The 15,448-nt window shown below is 36.6% G+C and overlaps 1 protein-coding gene across 3 annotated transcripts in view; it reads right to left on the reverse strand.

Moving 5' to 3' along the window:
- CD163 (CD163 molecule) overlaps positions 1–15,150 on the reverse strand; it is a 34,161-nt gene extending 19,011 nt beyond the window's left edge. For all 3 annotated transcript variants that reach the window (XM_017512290.2, XM_017512288.1, XM_037732743.1), the window contains exons 1-6: positions 14,903–15,150; positions 13,728–13,814; positions 12,376–12,699; positions 9,445–9,765; positions 7,199–7,519; positions 5,467–5,787 (exon numbers count right to left, since the gene is read on the reverse strand). In XM_017512290.2, coding sequence (XP_017367779.1) covers positions 5,467–5,787; positions 7,199–7,519; positions 9,445–9,765; positions 12,376–12,699; positions 13,728–13,814; positions 14,903–14,948 — 1,420 coding nt within the window. In that variant the 5' untranslated portion in view covers positions 14,949–15,150. The remainder of the gene's footprint in view (positions 1–5,466; positions 5,788–7,198; positions 7,520–9,444; positions 9,766–12,375; positions 12,700–13,727; positions 13,815–14,902) is intronic.
- Between the last annotated feature and the right edge of the window lie 298 nt (positions 15,151–15,448).

Consider the following 15,448-nt stretch of genomic DNA (forward strand, 5'->3'; position numbering starts at 1 on the left):
CTAATCTGACGCTCCAGCCTAAATATGCTTGTGCATGCTATAATTTTCATGCATCTGTGCCTCTGTAGAAACTTTTCTCTCTATTTAAAATGTGTTTCCCTAGCTTAGGTAACTGGGAAAAGCTTACTTCTTTTCTGTTCAACTTCTTTCGAATAGCCTTCTCCTCCACGAACACAGTTTACTGCAGTTATACATATTTTAATAGTGATGAATCAAAAAATAGAAATATGTATTAGATATAAAACTAACAAATAAAGGAGTCATCCACTCTGATTTAGGCTATGTAGGAGAGAGTACCATAAATCTAAATTGGGTTTTGGAAAAAGTTGAGTTTGCCAAATACACAGTGTGTGAAACAGCCTTTAAGGAATGTGGTCATGGAAGAGCATGGTGTCACCGAAGAATTATAAGTAACTTACTGTAGCTGAAATTTAAAATATAAAGAAAAGACACACCAGAAATAATAAATGGAATTTATATTATGAAGGTGCTCTTTGTCAAGTTAAGAAACACAACCATCAAGATAAGTGAGTTTCTCTGAAAATACTCAGAGGCAATATAAATTACTTAAGAGATACAAACTATTTCTTTTAACCCATGTTTTAAAGAAATAAAGAAAATGCAGTTGAAAACTAGACCTTCTCAAGGTCTTAAGTTGTTTACAGATACCTGCTATCGAATATGAACAATTTTTGTAATCTCTTGATGTTACTGTCACCACGATATAGACACACCATCAGCCCTTGCCATTCTGCGTACTCTGATGTCCTTTCTTCTCTCATAAACCTATCACCTTATACTAAAATGTCCTAGAAGATGTTTTGGATGTGACATATTCTGTACTACGGCAATATATAATACCTTAACATGTCGAAATTTCACCAATTATCCATTAAATCTGCAAAAACATATCCCTATCCAAATTCAAGATGAAAAAACATGTCGCTTTCTGAACATAGCTCAGAGTTGAAAGCAAATAACACCTCTACAACACAATTAATGACCCTTGAGTTGGATGGTTCTTCATTTCTTCTTTTTGAATCTTTATTCAAGCATGAAATTTCTCTTAAGATATCATTAACTAGTATTCTTATGATCCCAATCCCTTCTGGATGCCCTAAATCTTTAAGTAAAGGCAGTTGCCTAGATCGAGCCAAATTCTGATTTCTTGTAAAATCTCACTCTTTCGTTTGGATCCATCTTGAACAAAATATAGTAAAAGAAAACCCGTGAAAAACAAACAAACAAACAAAAAACAAATACTTTCTTTTCCATTGTGAAATCTCATTAAGCATTTAAAAACAAGTCCCTTCTATAAATATTCTCTTGTTTTCTTTGTCCTAATATACTTGAGTCAGGGCAGAGGAGAAAGTCTCCCACTCAGAAAGTGACTTGGAGATTGCATCCTCAGCCTTTATTTTGTGAATCTGCTAGTAACATATTAATCTATCCTACACGTTGCTTTCATTATGTCATTACTCTTTAGACATGGTTAGAATATTGGAAATTTATCTCTTTCATGGATTTTTTTTCCTGCTAATCTATGACTGTGTTATTATACAAAAGCTATTAAGTAAATGTTTGCACCTGGATTTAGCGACATTGATCAACAACTTCAGTTTTCTTCTGGCATAAGCAAACAAACCTGTTTTTCTTTCTTTCTCTAGAAAAATGAATAGCTAATAAGACATAATTAACTAGAATTATTTCCTTTTGTTTACTGATAAATAAAATACACAATATGATTTAAAGAAGCATTAATGGATTTTCAACATTTAATGCTTTTCAGACTCTAAGGAAGTATAGATCATCATAATGTCAGAATTATTTCTCAATCCTAAGTTAAAATACAGCACAGCTCAAATGAACTGTTGCTTAAGGTCAGATGTCCTCTACAGTACCTAGACAGATATCACAAAATGTTTGAGATTCAAAGTAATTTTGTGACCAAAATTTCCTAGACCTTTCTCTGTCAACAATGCATCTTAAATTGTTTCCAGTTGTCCTGCTTAGTTGAATTCTTCTGGTTCTTTTCAGCTATATAGCCCTGTACCATATAAAAGTTAAAAGAATTTAAACAGATTATCAAATTCGTAGCTTGAATTTGGCAGGCACAGAGACAGCACGTCCATCATTGAAAGAGACCGCATGTCATCACGGAAAGTGTCAAGTAAATAAAAAAACAAAATTACAAAGTCTATTACTAACAAAATATGTAAAATGCTAAAAACCAATGCCCTCAGCATAAGTCGAAGAACTTCCAAAACCTACAGAAATATAGCAAAAGAGTTTGCAAAAGTAAGCCAAAAGTGCACATGGCAAATAGCAAATAAAAATACAGCTCTGTGAAGCAAGGAGCCCATCTTAAGTGGCGAATTTATGTTATTTATGATTTCCCTTATATGCAGCTGAATAGAATCAAATAATTCAGAAGCTGTTGCCATAACTAAGGGATTCTAGTAATGCAACCTAAAATATGGGTGTGGTTGAATGGAGTTGATAGGCAGAACGGACTAATGACTCAGATATGAGAAGCTAAAAAGCTACTGAGTCTTATTACACGTGGTAAAATTTTTGGGCAAACCTCACTTTGAAAAGAAAACCATATGCTCACTGAAGCTTAAAAAATGCAGTTTGGCCAGGGCAGTGGCTCATGCCTATAATCCCAGCACTTTGAGACGCCGAGGCAGGCAGATCACCTGAGGTCAGGAGTCCGAGACCAGCCTGGCCAACATGGTAAAACCCCATCTCTGCTAAAAATACAAAAATTAGCCAGGTGTGGAGGCGGGTGCCTGTAATCACAGCTACTCTGGAGGATGAGACAGGAGAATTGCTTGAACGTGGGAGGCAGAGGTTGCAGTGAGCTGAGGTCGTGCCACTGCACTCCTGCCTGGGTGACTGAGCAAGACTCTGTCGTAAGAAAAAAACAAAATGCAGAATTTATTGGGCAAAGTACAAGAAAAAAACTACAAAAAAAATCAGAATGTTTGCATGACATGGATCCTCCTTGCCAATTTTAGCATTTACAAGAGAGATGAGGGATTCAGACTATAAGTAGTCAGAATGCAAGCAGAAATGGGAGGAAAAATATCAATTTTATAAGGAGGTATGGTCTGCCTGCAGGTGTTGCATATAGTTAATCAAGAGTCCTATAATTTGGAATTGAAGAATTGAAGAAAAAACTCTTAAGTATCCTGTCCCCCAAATTGAGGTGGTGGTAAAACTGTAGCCTTATCAGAAGATAAAACAGATGCTCCAGATAGAAAGACAATGAGTCTACCAGCAAAGTCAGAATTTAGGTCTTGTCCTTCCTCCCAAATCCACAGTTTCAAATGGCCTTAAGGCAGTGGTCAATAACTAAAGAGAATGGTTAGTCACAGCATAGATCAAAGTATATTCATATGCTCTTGGACTATAGCTACTTTCAGATGGCATTGGGTTATAAAGCAAGTTGACTAGAAGCTTAGTAACTTTGGAAAGAACTTTTCGGTTGAATATGAGGGTAGCTGACATCAGCCCTTGATTAGTCAATCTTTAGAGTAATCCAAAGGTCCATAAAATAATGTTAGCAGAAAGTGGGTTGTGAAAGTTGTGTTGTCGTTAGATAGAAATACTCTTCAAATCAAACTAGGATGTAACGATGAAGAATAATGCACCAGGAAGAACTGCCCTGAGAGCAACACTGGGCAATGAAGGACAGTGCACGGAAGACACCTTCTCAGATGGCAGCACCTTGTCTACTAGATTGGCTTTCCAAGGAACTCACTGAGCTGCAGGGTGGCTCATTCTTCCTGTCCAGTAGGATCTGGTAATTATTGCAGCAAATCTATTCTGGATGTTTCTTGATGACCACAGAGCCACCAAAACAGCCTTAAACTGCTTACCTATTTGACTAATTTTAAATGAGAAAAAGTAAACACTGCCTTTCTTCAGCCAGTATTATTTGTTTCTCTTTAGATACAGCAGAACTTAATGCTGATCAATGTGAAATATAATTAATAAGAAAATATACAAACCTTTGTAAATTAGAAGGAAAACCTATAACCTAAAATATTTATATTAGTAAATCAGAAGAAATAAAACTTAAGATTCAACTCAAGAAGTTAGGAGCCAAAAAGAAATGAAACTTTAAGAAATCTGAAGAGAATTATCAGAAAGAAAAGTAAATTTTAATGAATTCGAAAGCAAATAAAGGTAACATTAAGTTTTTAAAATTCAAATAATGATTTAAAAAAAAAATTAGCCAAAAGAATGGCAAATTTTGTCAGGTGAAGGAAATTTAAAGAGTAAATGAATACACATGGCAATAAGTGATGAGGAGAAATGTTATTGATACAGAAGTAATTTCAGAAAGCTCTTCAAATACTACTGTGAAATTATGATCAAGAAATTTACTAAATAAATACTTAAGGTACAAGACAATTTCTAAAACGTGACATCATTTGTATAATAAACGCGAATGATAGCTATACATAGATTTGCTTGTATTTTCTTGTATTTACATGAAATATCTCAAATAATAAATATTCCAAACACACAAATTGTCTGTGAGGAAAAGAATTGGATCGTAGCGGGGGAAGAGTATATACTTTTTTATTTTGAAGTTTAAACCATATGATTATATTGCCTAGTCAAGGATGTTTTTTAAAAAGCAATATGGCAATTTAAACTTATGTCTTAAATGATTGCCTTTTTTTCAGTTGGAGAATAATTTCCACTTAACTAAAGGTAAACACAGTTTGTAACATCAGGGAAATGCCCCTTGCTGCATGCATAGGTTGAGAGATATCTGGAGCCATACTGTTGGTTAGAGGAAGTACAGCGCATGCCAGTTTTCATGCTATGAGGTCTCTACGTGTTTAATGGTTTTCTCATACACCGGGTCTTCTAAAGCCTTTTTGCTGCATGAGTAAAAGCTACGTTTACTTTAGAGTTATTTTAAAAAGCATCAATTTTTAACAAAGTTAGCATTTGTATAAATATGATTAGCATAAAATACTAAAGATTATCCGCAAACCTAACCAGGTCACAAATCATTTTTGAGCTTTTTAAAGAGGCTGCAGTGAAATAGCCACAGGTTTTCAAAAAGAAGAAAATTCTTTCACAGTACAATAGAGGGAGCTAAAGGTTATGTCAGTTTATCCAACAGCTATTTTTTAAATCTTTTGGTGACATCCTGTGAGAAAAGTATTGAATTCTATTTTTTAAATTTTAATCCTCCTTAATCTCTTATACCTCTATTGATTTAAAAATTACTCAAAAACCAAAGTGAGCAAAACCCAAACACTTCTATCCAAAGTGCAACATGGATTGTAAACTTATCTGACTCTCGCCGTGGAATTTGTGTAGCTATTTTCTGGTTTCTTGAGAGTGATCTAGTCATAAAGACCAATGTTTCTTTTGAATTTCAAAGGTATTACTGGAAATGTACACCCTTCTTCTTAACAAGTTGATTGAAAGTCATACCTGAGCAGGTAACTTCGGCTTCTTCATAGTGATCACAGTTAAGTCCACCCCACTGCCAGTTCTTGCGGTCCCAAATCGAAGTTTCATTTCCATTATAGCTACTTAGGAACAGCCATGTGCTTGTTGCCTGGATTTTGGAGTACGCTTGATAGGATGTTTTGAGGGCAGATCCACATCCCAGCTGCCTGCAAATCACATTAGCTTCTTTCAGTCCCCAGCCTCTGTCACACACCTTCCCTAATAGTCTCTGAATCTCCACCTCAACTGTCCCAGCACAGCGGCTGCCTCCACCTCTAAGTCTTAGCTCCAGATCTGATCCATCTGCAAAAGAAACATGAACTTAAATCATTGATACATATGGAGGTTAGCTTTCAATTTTTTTTTTTTGTCTTTCATTTTCTCTGACACTGATACATTGGAAATTATGGCTTACTGATTTTCTGACTTCTTAAGAAGCAATGATATAGACCATAAATTTTTGTTAGAAATGGGACTATAGTTTCAAGAGTTGATTAAAATTGTCAATGGCAGAAAAATATGAGCAATTTAGCTTTAAAAGAGATTCCTCAAAAAGTGAGCAAAGGATATGAACAGATACTTCTAAGAAGACATTTATTTATGTGGCCAAGAAACATATGAGAAAAAGCTTATCATCACTTGTCATTAGAGAAATGCAAATCAAAACCACAACGAGATACCATCTCATGCCAGTTAGAATGGTGATCATTAAAAAGTCTGGAAACAACAGATGTCGGTAAGGATGTGGAGAAATAGGAACACTTTTACACTGTTGGTGGAAGTGTAAATTAGTTCAACTATTGTGGAGTGGAAGACAGTGTGGTGATTCCTCAAGGATCTAGAACCAGAAATATCATTTGACCCAGCAATGCCATTGCTGGCTATATACTCAAAGGCTTATAAATCATTCTCCTATAAATACACATGCACAGGTATGTTTACTGAAGCAATATTTACAATAGCAAAGACTTGGAACCAACCCAAATGCCCATCAATAATAAACTGGATAAAGAAAATGTGGCACATATACACCATGGAATACTATGCAGCCACAAAAAAGGATGAATTCACGTCTTTTGCAGGGACATGGATGAAGCTGGAAATCATCATCCTCGCAAACTAACACAAGAACAGAAAACCAAATACCACATGTTCTCACTCATAAGTGGGAGTTGAACCATGAGAACACATGGACACAGGGAGGGGAACATCACATACCAGGGTCTGTCAGGGGGTGGGGGAAAGGGGAGGGAGAGCATTAGGACAAATGCCCAATGCATGTGAGGCTTAAAACCTAGATGACAGGTTGATAGGTGCAGGAGATCTCCATGGTACATGTATACCTATGTAACAAACCTGCACATTCAGCAAATGTGTCCCAGAACCTAAAGTAAAAAAATAAGTAAATAAAAAAATTTTTAAAAAGAGAGTCCTATGAAATTTTGTCTCTCTGAGCTCCAGGTAGATTCTGAGTTTGAAGCATGTTCCATAACAGCAGTCTGAATAATTATTGCAGAGAATAACATCATACAACCCTCCAAACTAGTTGAATAAAGAACATGTCAAAGATTACAAGTACAAAAAAAATTCCAGCAAGGAATTTCCTAGTCGTTTCTACTTCTTACATCTATTCTTACTCCTAAGGAGTATAGGGCTTTCTCTTTCTGCTTTTCTTTTTGTTTAGCTTTTTGGTTTGGGTTTGGTTTTAACTTACCAGAACATGTCACACCAGCATCTTCAATGTGATTGCAATAATGCTTTCCCCATTCATGGTGTTTACATTCCCAGATAGCAGATTCATGTCCCTGGCAAGAAACACTGTCAAGCCAGATGTGTCCCGATCCCTCACTGGCATTAACTCGGCCAACAGCAGTGATGGCAGTTGGACATCCCAGTTGCTTGCATGCCACAGCAGCATCATTACTATCCCAGCCATCGTCACATATTGTCCCCCATTCTCCTTGGAATCTCACTTCTAATCTTCCAGAACATTGATTGACTCCACCTATCAGTCTCAAACTCAGATCTGCTCCATCTGTAACAGAGACACAAAACAGGTCTGGGATAAGGAAGAAAGAACAAGAGACTGTAAATAACTGTACCTGAGACGAGTTAAAGAAAAAGGGAGGCCGGGCGCGGTGGCTCAAGCCTGTAATCCCAGCACTTTGGGAGGCCGAGGCGGATGGATCACAAGGTCAAGAGATCGAGACCATCCTGGTCAACATGGTGAAACCCCGTCTCTACTAAAAATACAAAAAAAATTAGCTGGGCATGGTGGCGCGTGCCTGTAATCCCAGCTACTCAGGAGGCTGAGGCAGGAGAATTGCCTGAACCCAGGAGACGGAGGTTGCGGTGAGCCGAGATCGCGCCATTGCACTCCAGCCTGGGCAACAAGAGAGAAACTCCGTCTCAAAAAAAAAAAAAAAGAAAAAGGGAGAGATCTAAGTAGAGACAAGGAAAACTGTGGCGTTTACCACCTGAAATCATTCAAGATGGGAGTGGATCAGGCGGGAAGATGGGACTTTCCAGTATAGACAGCACATACTACAGGAAGTGTTCCTAACAGGAGATCCAAGGGCTGAATCTCATGTAGAGACCTGCTTATTTGACCACCACAGAGTTCTTCTTAGAACTGTTTACTCTTCCTGGTTAAAATATATTTGCATGTGTTCAGATGGCACCCACATCCTTCAGTTTGCCTCCATACTTAGCATTCCCTTGGACTGTACTCTCCATTGGTACTACCTAGTGTATTGTATACCTGAACCTTTTGTGACCACTTCCTTAGTTTAAAAGCAGAGCAAAGAGAAAGAAGACTTCATTACTAAAATTATCACCTTCCCCAAATCAATATTCTTCAAAGAACAGATATTAATTCTGAAGAATATTCTGTAATAAAATTCCTCTGGCAGCTTCAGTTTTCATTCCCACAATACTATTTATTGTGATTCCTCAGCATGTGCTGACTGGGAGCCTGGAGAAATTTTGATGGGTAAAAAAGAATGGAAGGTACAGTCTGTGTTTTTTCTACTCCAATTCTTCACATTCTTCAGCTACTAAAATCTATCTTTCTTTAGGAGTTCCATTCATTATGGTTCAGGCTATAGCTGATTACATCGTTCAACAAGAAAAAGCCTGTTCAAGACATGGAGAAAGAGATAGAATCCAGATGACGTTCAAAACCTGAATCCAACCATGCATGAAGCTAACTATACCCTCTGGATTTCCCAGTTTTGGAAGCCAGTATTCCCTTCTTTTTAAATGAACTTCAATGGACGTTCCTTTATTTGCACAGAGAGAGAGAGAGAGACCTGGTGAAGACAGGGATTTTTTACTCTTATTTTCCTAAGTGTTCTCTGGGGTTCAGGACACACTCAATCTCCTTTCATACTAAGAATTCAATTGAAAAACGAAGAGTGGTATCCCTGCACACGAAAACCCACTGTCCCTGCCCCCAGCCTGAGTATACAACGTGAAAGTCTCTAGACAGACACAACGCATGTCTAGTATGAGTAAAGTTTTAGCGGGAAACCAATATCAATTTTTAAAAAGTGATTTGATTCTGTGAACTTGAAAAATGATTTGGGAAGAAGTGGGTTAATGCAGCGAAAAAGGAGGCTTTTGTGGGTTAGGTGATAACTGGAGTGGTTTTCTCTTAAAACTCCTTCATAGAGCAAAATTTCCTAGTAAAGCCCTTCCGTCCTTCCTTTTTCCTCTCTTTTTGGTCTCTCACTTTATTTATGGGCTTTTCCTAAACACGTTCTTCTTTTCTTATGACCTGGATCTCAGTTTCACTATACACCCTTCTTCCCTAACCTATTTCTCCTGATTTCAGTCAAGGTAAAAAGTCCACAGGTATCAGAACTGGAACTCGAAGTTAAGAGTTCAGGCTCTTAAGATTTATTCCCCCTTACTTTTGTCCTCTCCAGGAGAACAGAATGAGCCAAGATCAGTCCTTACTTGAACAAATCACTCCAGCATCCTCAGCATGATCACAGTTATGCTTTCCCCATCCTTGATGTTTGCAGTTCCAGAGAGCTGACTCATTTCCATTGCATACAAGATCATCAAACCAGATTGGTCCAGAGCCTTCTCCAAAATGAGCTGAACCAGAGAAACTGATAGCAGTTCCACATTCAAGTTGTTTACAAACCACAGACGCATGATCCATGTTGAAGTTATCATCACACACTGTTCCCCACTGTCCTTGAAATTTGATCTCTATTCTTCCAGAACACATATTGCCTCCATTCATCAGCCTCATCTCCAAATCGGATCCATCTGGAGCAGAGAAAAGACCAGGGTTCAGAAATTATGTTCATTTAGAAGTTATTTTAGAAAATAAGTTTCCTCTGGAAACTTGGGATTTGATGTTGTCCTTAAAATGGTGCCTGATTATAGATGTTGCCCAGCTCCACACAGTGGAGAATTTTAAGATGATACAATCTAGGAAGCAATTAGGATTTTTATCTGTAACTACTTACAAAGGAAAATGTTTTACAAGTTAAAGTTTTTAAACTTTCTCTTTTGTTTTGTTTCCTTCCATTACTAAGACAGATGTAAACACTCTTTTTAAGTAGAAATAGATAAATTTGACTCAAGTTATTTATTTAAAAAAAGAAAATTGGCCCATACAACAAGGAAGTAAAAATGACAAACTGGTCATCAGTTGATCATTTATTTTAGTTTTTCTTTATTATAAATAGTTCAAAACACGATGATTGACTAAAGTTGAATTTGAAATCAGGAAGGAAGAAAAAGCAAAGACAAAAATGCATAAACACGCCTAACAGCTCGCAGAAATACCTTGTGGTATACCAAATTCTTAAAAGTTGAGGGAAAAAATCGATCAAAATATTCATTTTTTACCAATTTCCCGTTTGAATCAAAGCCTTTTTTTCCTCCCCAAAGCATCTGGTACCATTTTTTTAATCAACAAGTAGCTTTATCATGAAGAAATTTCTCACTATACACAATCCCTTAGATCCTCTATGAGGCCTAAAATACCCAAGAAAAGAAAATTTTGGATAAAATTTTGAGACACCCGAAAAAAAAAAAAAAACCTCTTTGTGGTTGAAGAAAATGTTTAGAAGCTCTTCTTGAAACAAGGAGTTTAATTTTAAGAGCTCTAAACTCCACGCAAAGGCCACTACTTCACAAGAATTTTTATTATGAGCAAATAATAACAATTAATTTGAATAAGAATTCACAGTCAATATATGGATATGCTGTTCTTACTGCATCACACATGCTATCGCATTTAATCCTCACAACAATTTTAGGCATTATATGCTGTTATCACTATCCCCACTTCAAGGACAAGTAAACTGAGGTGGAATAATTGGCACAGTGTCAAATACCTAGAAAATAATAGAGACAGGATATAGGACAAAAAGCAGTCTAGCTAGCACCAGAGCCTCTTGATTCTTAGGCTGTGTCTCCTCAGTGCATGTAATAATAACATAATCTCCCAAGAGGTAGAGGTTCTGAGGATTGAGCATTAATTAGGGAGGAGATTCTCAGAAATGAAGACTCTGTAACCACATGAAATTAGTGGGTCTTTGAATGGCTGTTGGTTCTTTTCTACTATTATGCTCCAGTTAAAGCTTTAGGTGTGTAAATTCAAAAGCAAATTGATTAACTCCACTGGTAGTTATAAAACAATAGAAAACAAGAGCTAGAAGTACTACACTGATGTTTTAGCTAAACAACCAGTTCTCTAGACCGTAATAATTATGGTAAGAGCCTGGTAAAATTTATGATAATTTTAAACTTTGTTGTAAATGTTACTTTTTTTATTCCCCATTTCACACCTCCCATAGTAATTAAAAATAAAAGGAAAGGAGGAGGAGAAGGAAGAGGAAGAGAAGAAAGAGAACTGAGTCACCAAGAGAACTGAGCCACGAGGATCTTCAGCACTTGTTACATACCAAACAGTGTACCAGTGGTTTTACATGTATTATATCATTAAGTCCTCAGAAACTGTTAGAGAGATTTGACAGCTTGCACAAAATCATATGATACATGCTTTAGCTATGTGAGAATTTATTTCAGCATTTTTCTAGATGCTACTGTGGGTTTCTCTTATCACATTATGATGTCTGGATAGAGATAAGTCCTTTCTAGACAGTCTTATGGAAGAGATATTCTCTACAAGAGAGGCTGGGAGGTGCGAGGGTTGCATAAAAATTAATGAAACAAACAAGGAGAAATGGGGAGCCCAAGAATTTGAACTGGGTCAGAAACGTGCCCTTGGGATTTGTCAGCAGAAAGGTCTGACACATGGCTTTCTCAGTTATTGTGGGGTCAATTGCAATAAACCATGTGAAAATGTTTTGTAAATTAAAACAACAATGTAGATGAAATGAACAGCATTGTACCCTGGATCAAGCAATTATACTTTCAAAGAATCCTTCCTACAACAAGAAATGATGCATTAATGCTAGAAATAGTTGTTTTTTGATTCACTAAATTGATTCTTAGTTAATGTACAAAAGGGTAATAATTTGTGGGTCAACACATCAAAACAAGTCACTTGGAAGGAAAACAAGGAAATAACTTAGATGTCATGATATTTTTATGATTCAGGAGTAGGAGGTTACAGTAAGCTTACTAAATATAAAATTTAAGCCACCACTTCTTGGTCCTTTGTCTAAGATTGTGGATAAAATTGAAGCCAGTCACTTCCTCATTAATCACAGTGCTCAGAATTCTTTTTAATTAAAAAAAAAATGAGCTTGTGTTTTATGGTTTTCTAGCAACGGATTGAGTAATTTTATACCTGAACTAGATTGTTTACAGGAAAGTGGCTTTTTCTAGGTTTTAACCCATCTACATATTTCTTTCCCACCAAGGATTCTGTGTGGAGGCTTTGACTAATGCAAGTCTTACCTGAGCAGGTCACTCCAGCGTCTTGTTGGTGAGTACAGTTACTATGCTTTCCCCATCCGTCATGTTTGCAATCCCAAAGAGCTGACTCATTCCCACGACAAGAAACGTGATCCATCCAAATGCGCCCAGAACCTGCGCTGGAATTAGCCCATCTGGCGGCTTTGACGGTAGTTGGACATCCCAGCTGCTTGCATATCACAGAGACTGCTTCCGTGCTCCAGCCATTATTACACACCGTTCCCCACTCCTCTTGGACTTTCACTTCCACTCTCCCGCTGCACTTGTTTTCACCATCCGTTAGCCTCAGCTCCTTGTCTGGTCCTCCTGCAACAATGGATTAAGACAGTAATTGGCCAAGGTTGCAAAATTACAAGATTTATTTAATCCTTCAAAGTCAGATTTGAAAACCATTCCCATCCTAGTCCTATCCATGGTAAAATAGAAAAATGCTATTTCACAGGCATTCAAATATAAATGTTAGCAGCACTGGCTTCAAATTAAGCAGCGCCATATAACAGTAAAGGTAAGTAACACAATTGTGTTTAATACATTTATTTTATGGCTGGATGGTCTTAATAACGGCAATTTATATAATTTCCACGAAACATTTTTGAGTTAAATAAGCTGCTACAAAGTGTTACAGGGATGAGCTTTACAGGTTTCTCCAGAATCCTAAGATCAATAGAAAGAAGGCTGATAGAGAATTCATGAAGATGAAAAGACTAGGTGTAAGAAATTTAACCCTTATTTCATACATATATGCAAAATAGCGTAAATCTTAAAAACACTAGTTGAAATCTGACTGAAATTTATCTACTTAAATAAAAATTAAGATGGAGATATTTTCCTGATATTTTCTGCCATAAAATAAACCTCTGTGAACTTTGCTCCCACCCACAGATGGTAGATGACCTCAGTTGCCTCCTTGGCATATTTTAGCTTTATTTAGGAACCTGGTGGTCCCACCAACCTGGCATCTCTCAAAACATTTTTAGATAAATTTTGGCATTTGAATTTACTAATGTGTTCCCCAAACTCACTTTTATTCTAATAATTCTGAAGTTTCTCCTCCTTTGTATTCTTTCCTATTTTTCAGCTCAACATTATTTCCAATCTTTAAGTAAAATTCATTTTTCTCCTATGAGTTTATTTTCTTTGGGAAGGCATCATGCTAATATTTTGGCGTTGCATGGTTATATTTTTAGTGTGTGCTTTTATAATATCTAATCCTTGGAATGCATGGAACATGCCACCTAGTTTTTAGATGCTACTCGGCCTTCAGAAAAATTGCTTTTTAAACATTCATTGTCAGAATGGGCTAAGGCTGTAAGTAAATTTGACAAAGTACTCACCCCAAGAGCTGGTGAACAAACAGGCACTGAGAAGTAAAGCCACGGCAGTAGTGAAGGGACTCAAGTTGACAAAATGTCTTCTGAAGTCTGTGAAAAAGGAAAGAAGGCAAAAGTAGCATCTTCCCAAAAAGAGACTTTGGAGAAGATAGATGGGTTTCAGAGATTAATTAACAAAGAAGCTCAAACCAAGATAGAAAACCCTTCCTTCTAAACTGCAAGGCAAGCAGGAAACATTCATACCCAGGATCATATAGTTTCTGCAAATAGCTTTGAAAACGTTCATGTTTATAGGCAACCTTGAGGTAAGGGAGGAGAAGAAGGTTGGTGGTGGAAATAAGAATCGCAAAGGCAGCCCTTAAAACCTGGAAAATGGAAACAGTATCAGTGAAACTTAGTAGTGGACAATTCTCCCAGCAGGCACAGGGAAGCTATCCTGAGACTTGTATATTCCCTAACCCCCTCTATATTCAATGACAGATGCCCCCATCTTCAAGTCTACCTGAGCCACACTGACAGAGGATAAATTCCATGAGCAAATGCATTCTATCTATCATGTTCCCCATAATTTCATCAGTACCTGGCTTGATGCTTGCCAAATAGTAGCTAGCTGAACAATACCTTGATGGAACAAAATGGTGATGTTCAAATCTGAAAAACCCAAATATTAAATCCTGTCATCTCTACCTATATCATTATCACCTAATACGCTCTTTAATGCTGTTATTCCTCCCATATCTTCTTGTTACTTTAACCCAACACTAATTTGAAACTAAAAATGCTAAATGATTTTAACATGTCCATATACATCTTAAAGCAGATAACTCGCTTATCAGAGTAGATAACCTTCTTTATGTAATTAACTCTCTATCAATATTCATTTCTGCAAATTCCATATTTTCTGACAACTATTGTTTTCATGCTCAATACATTTCAGTTGACTTTAGTTCGTGACTTAATTTTACCTCAGCAGTTTTATAAAATTAATGCCAACTCTGATTCCTATATCTCATCTTCAATTTTGAATCTCTGGCAGATCAGAGGTGCTGCCATATAAGCCTATGTCCTTTCTTCACTCCTTACTCTCCTGATGCCACTTTCAAATCACATCCATTAACTGTCATAATAATGATATACCCCATTAAAGAGGAAATGTAGAATAAATGAGAAGCATTTACCAGCAGATCCAGAGTCTTCAAGCAGCATCATTCTGAGTTTGTTCATTCCAAAGTTTTATAACTTCAGTAATTCCCTAAATCTTCTCGTATTATTCCATAGAAATGTTCTTCTAAAAGAAAGGACTAAGAATTCTAAAAATCACTTCACTCTCATGAAAATGAAAAGCCCACATATAGAGGTGGAGTCAACCCAAAAAGGGAAGTCATTGAAAGAGCTGAGGTTCCATTTCATACTCATGTTCTCTTCACTATGTGACATGAAACAACCAAAGGAAATTGGGAAACACTTCACACAGATTTCAAAAAATTAGGGGAAATACTAATATGCTGCTGTTGCTGAACTAAATATTTTACATTTTTGAACTTCATTTTGGACAAACATATAAGACACACAAAAAAAGTAGTAATTGTTATGTAGAAAAATTATGTTAAAAAACTAAAGCAAAACAGGCAAAGCATAATTAAATAATGTTTTATTGTGTCTACTTTTAATATTATTTCCATAATCAAATGTGTCTAATTAGTAATTTTGTGTAAGTTGTTGAG

This window comes from Cebus imitator, unplaced genomic scaffold, assembly GCF_001604975.1.
Source record: "Cebus imitator isolate Cc_AM_T3 unplaced genomic scaffold, Cebus_imitator-1.0 Scaffold469, whole genome shotgun sequence".
In the NCBI taxonomy this organism is placed as follows: Eukaryota; Metazoa; Chordata; class Mammalia; order Primates; family Cebidae; genus Cebus; species Cebus imitator.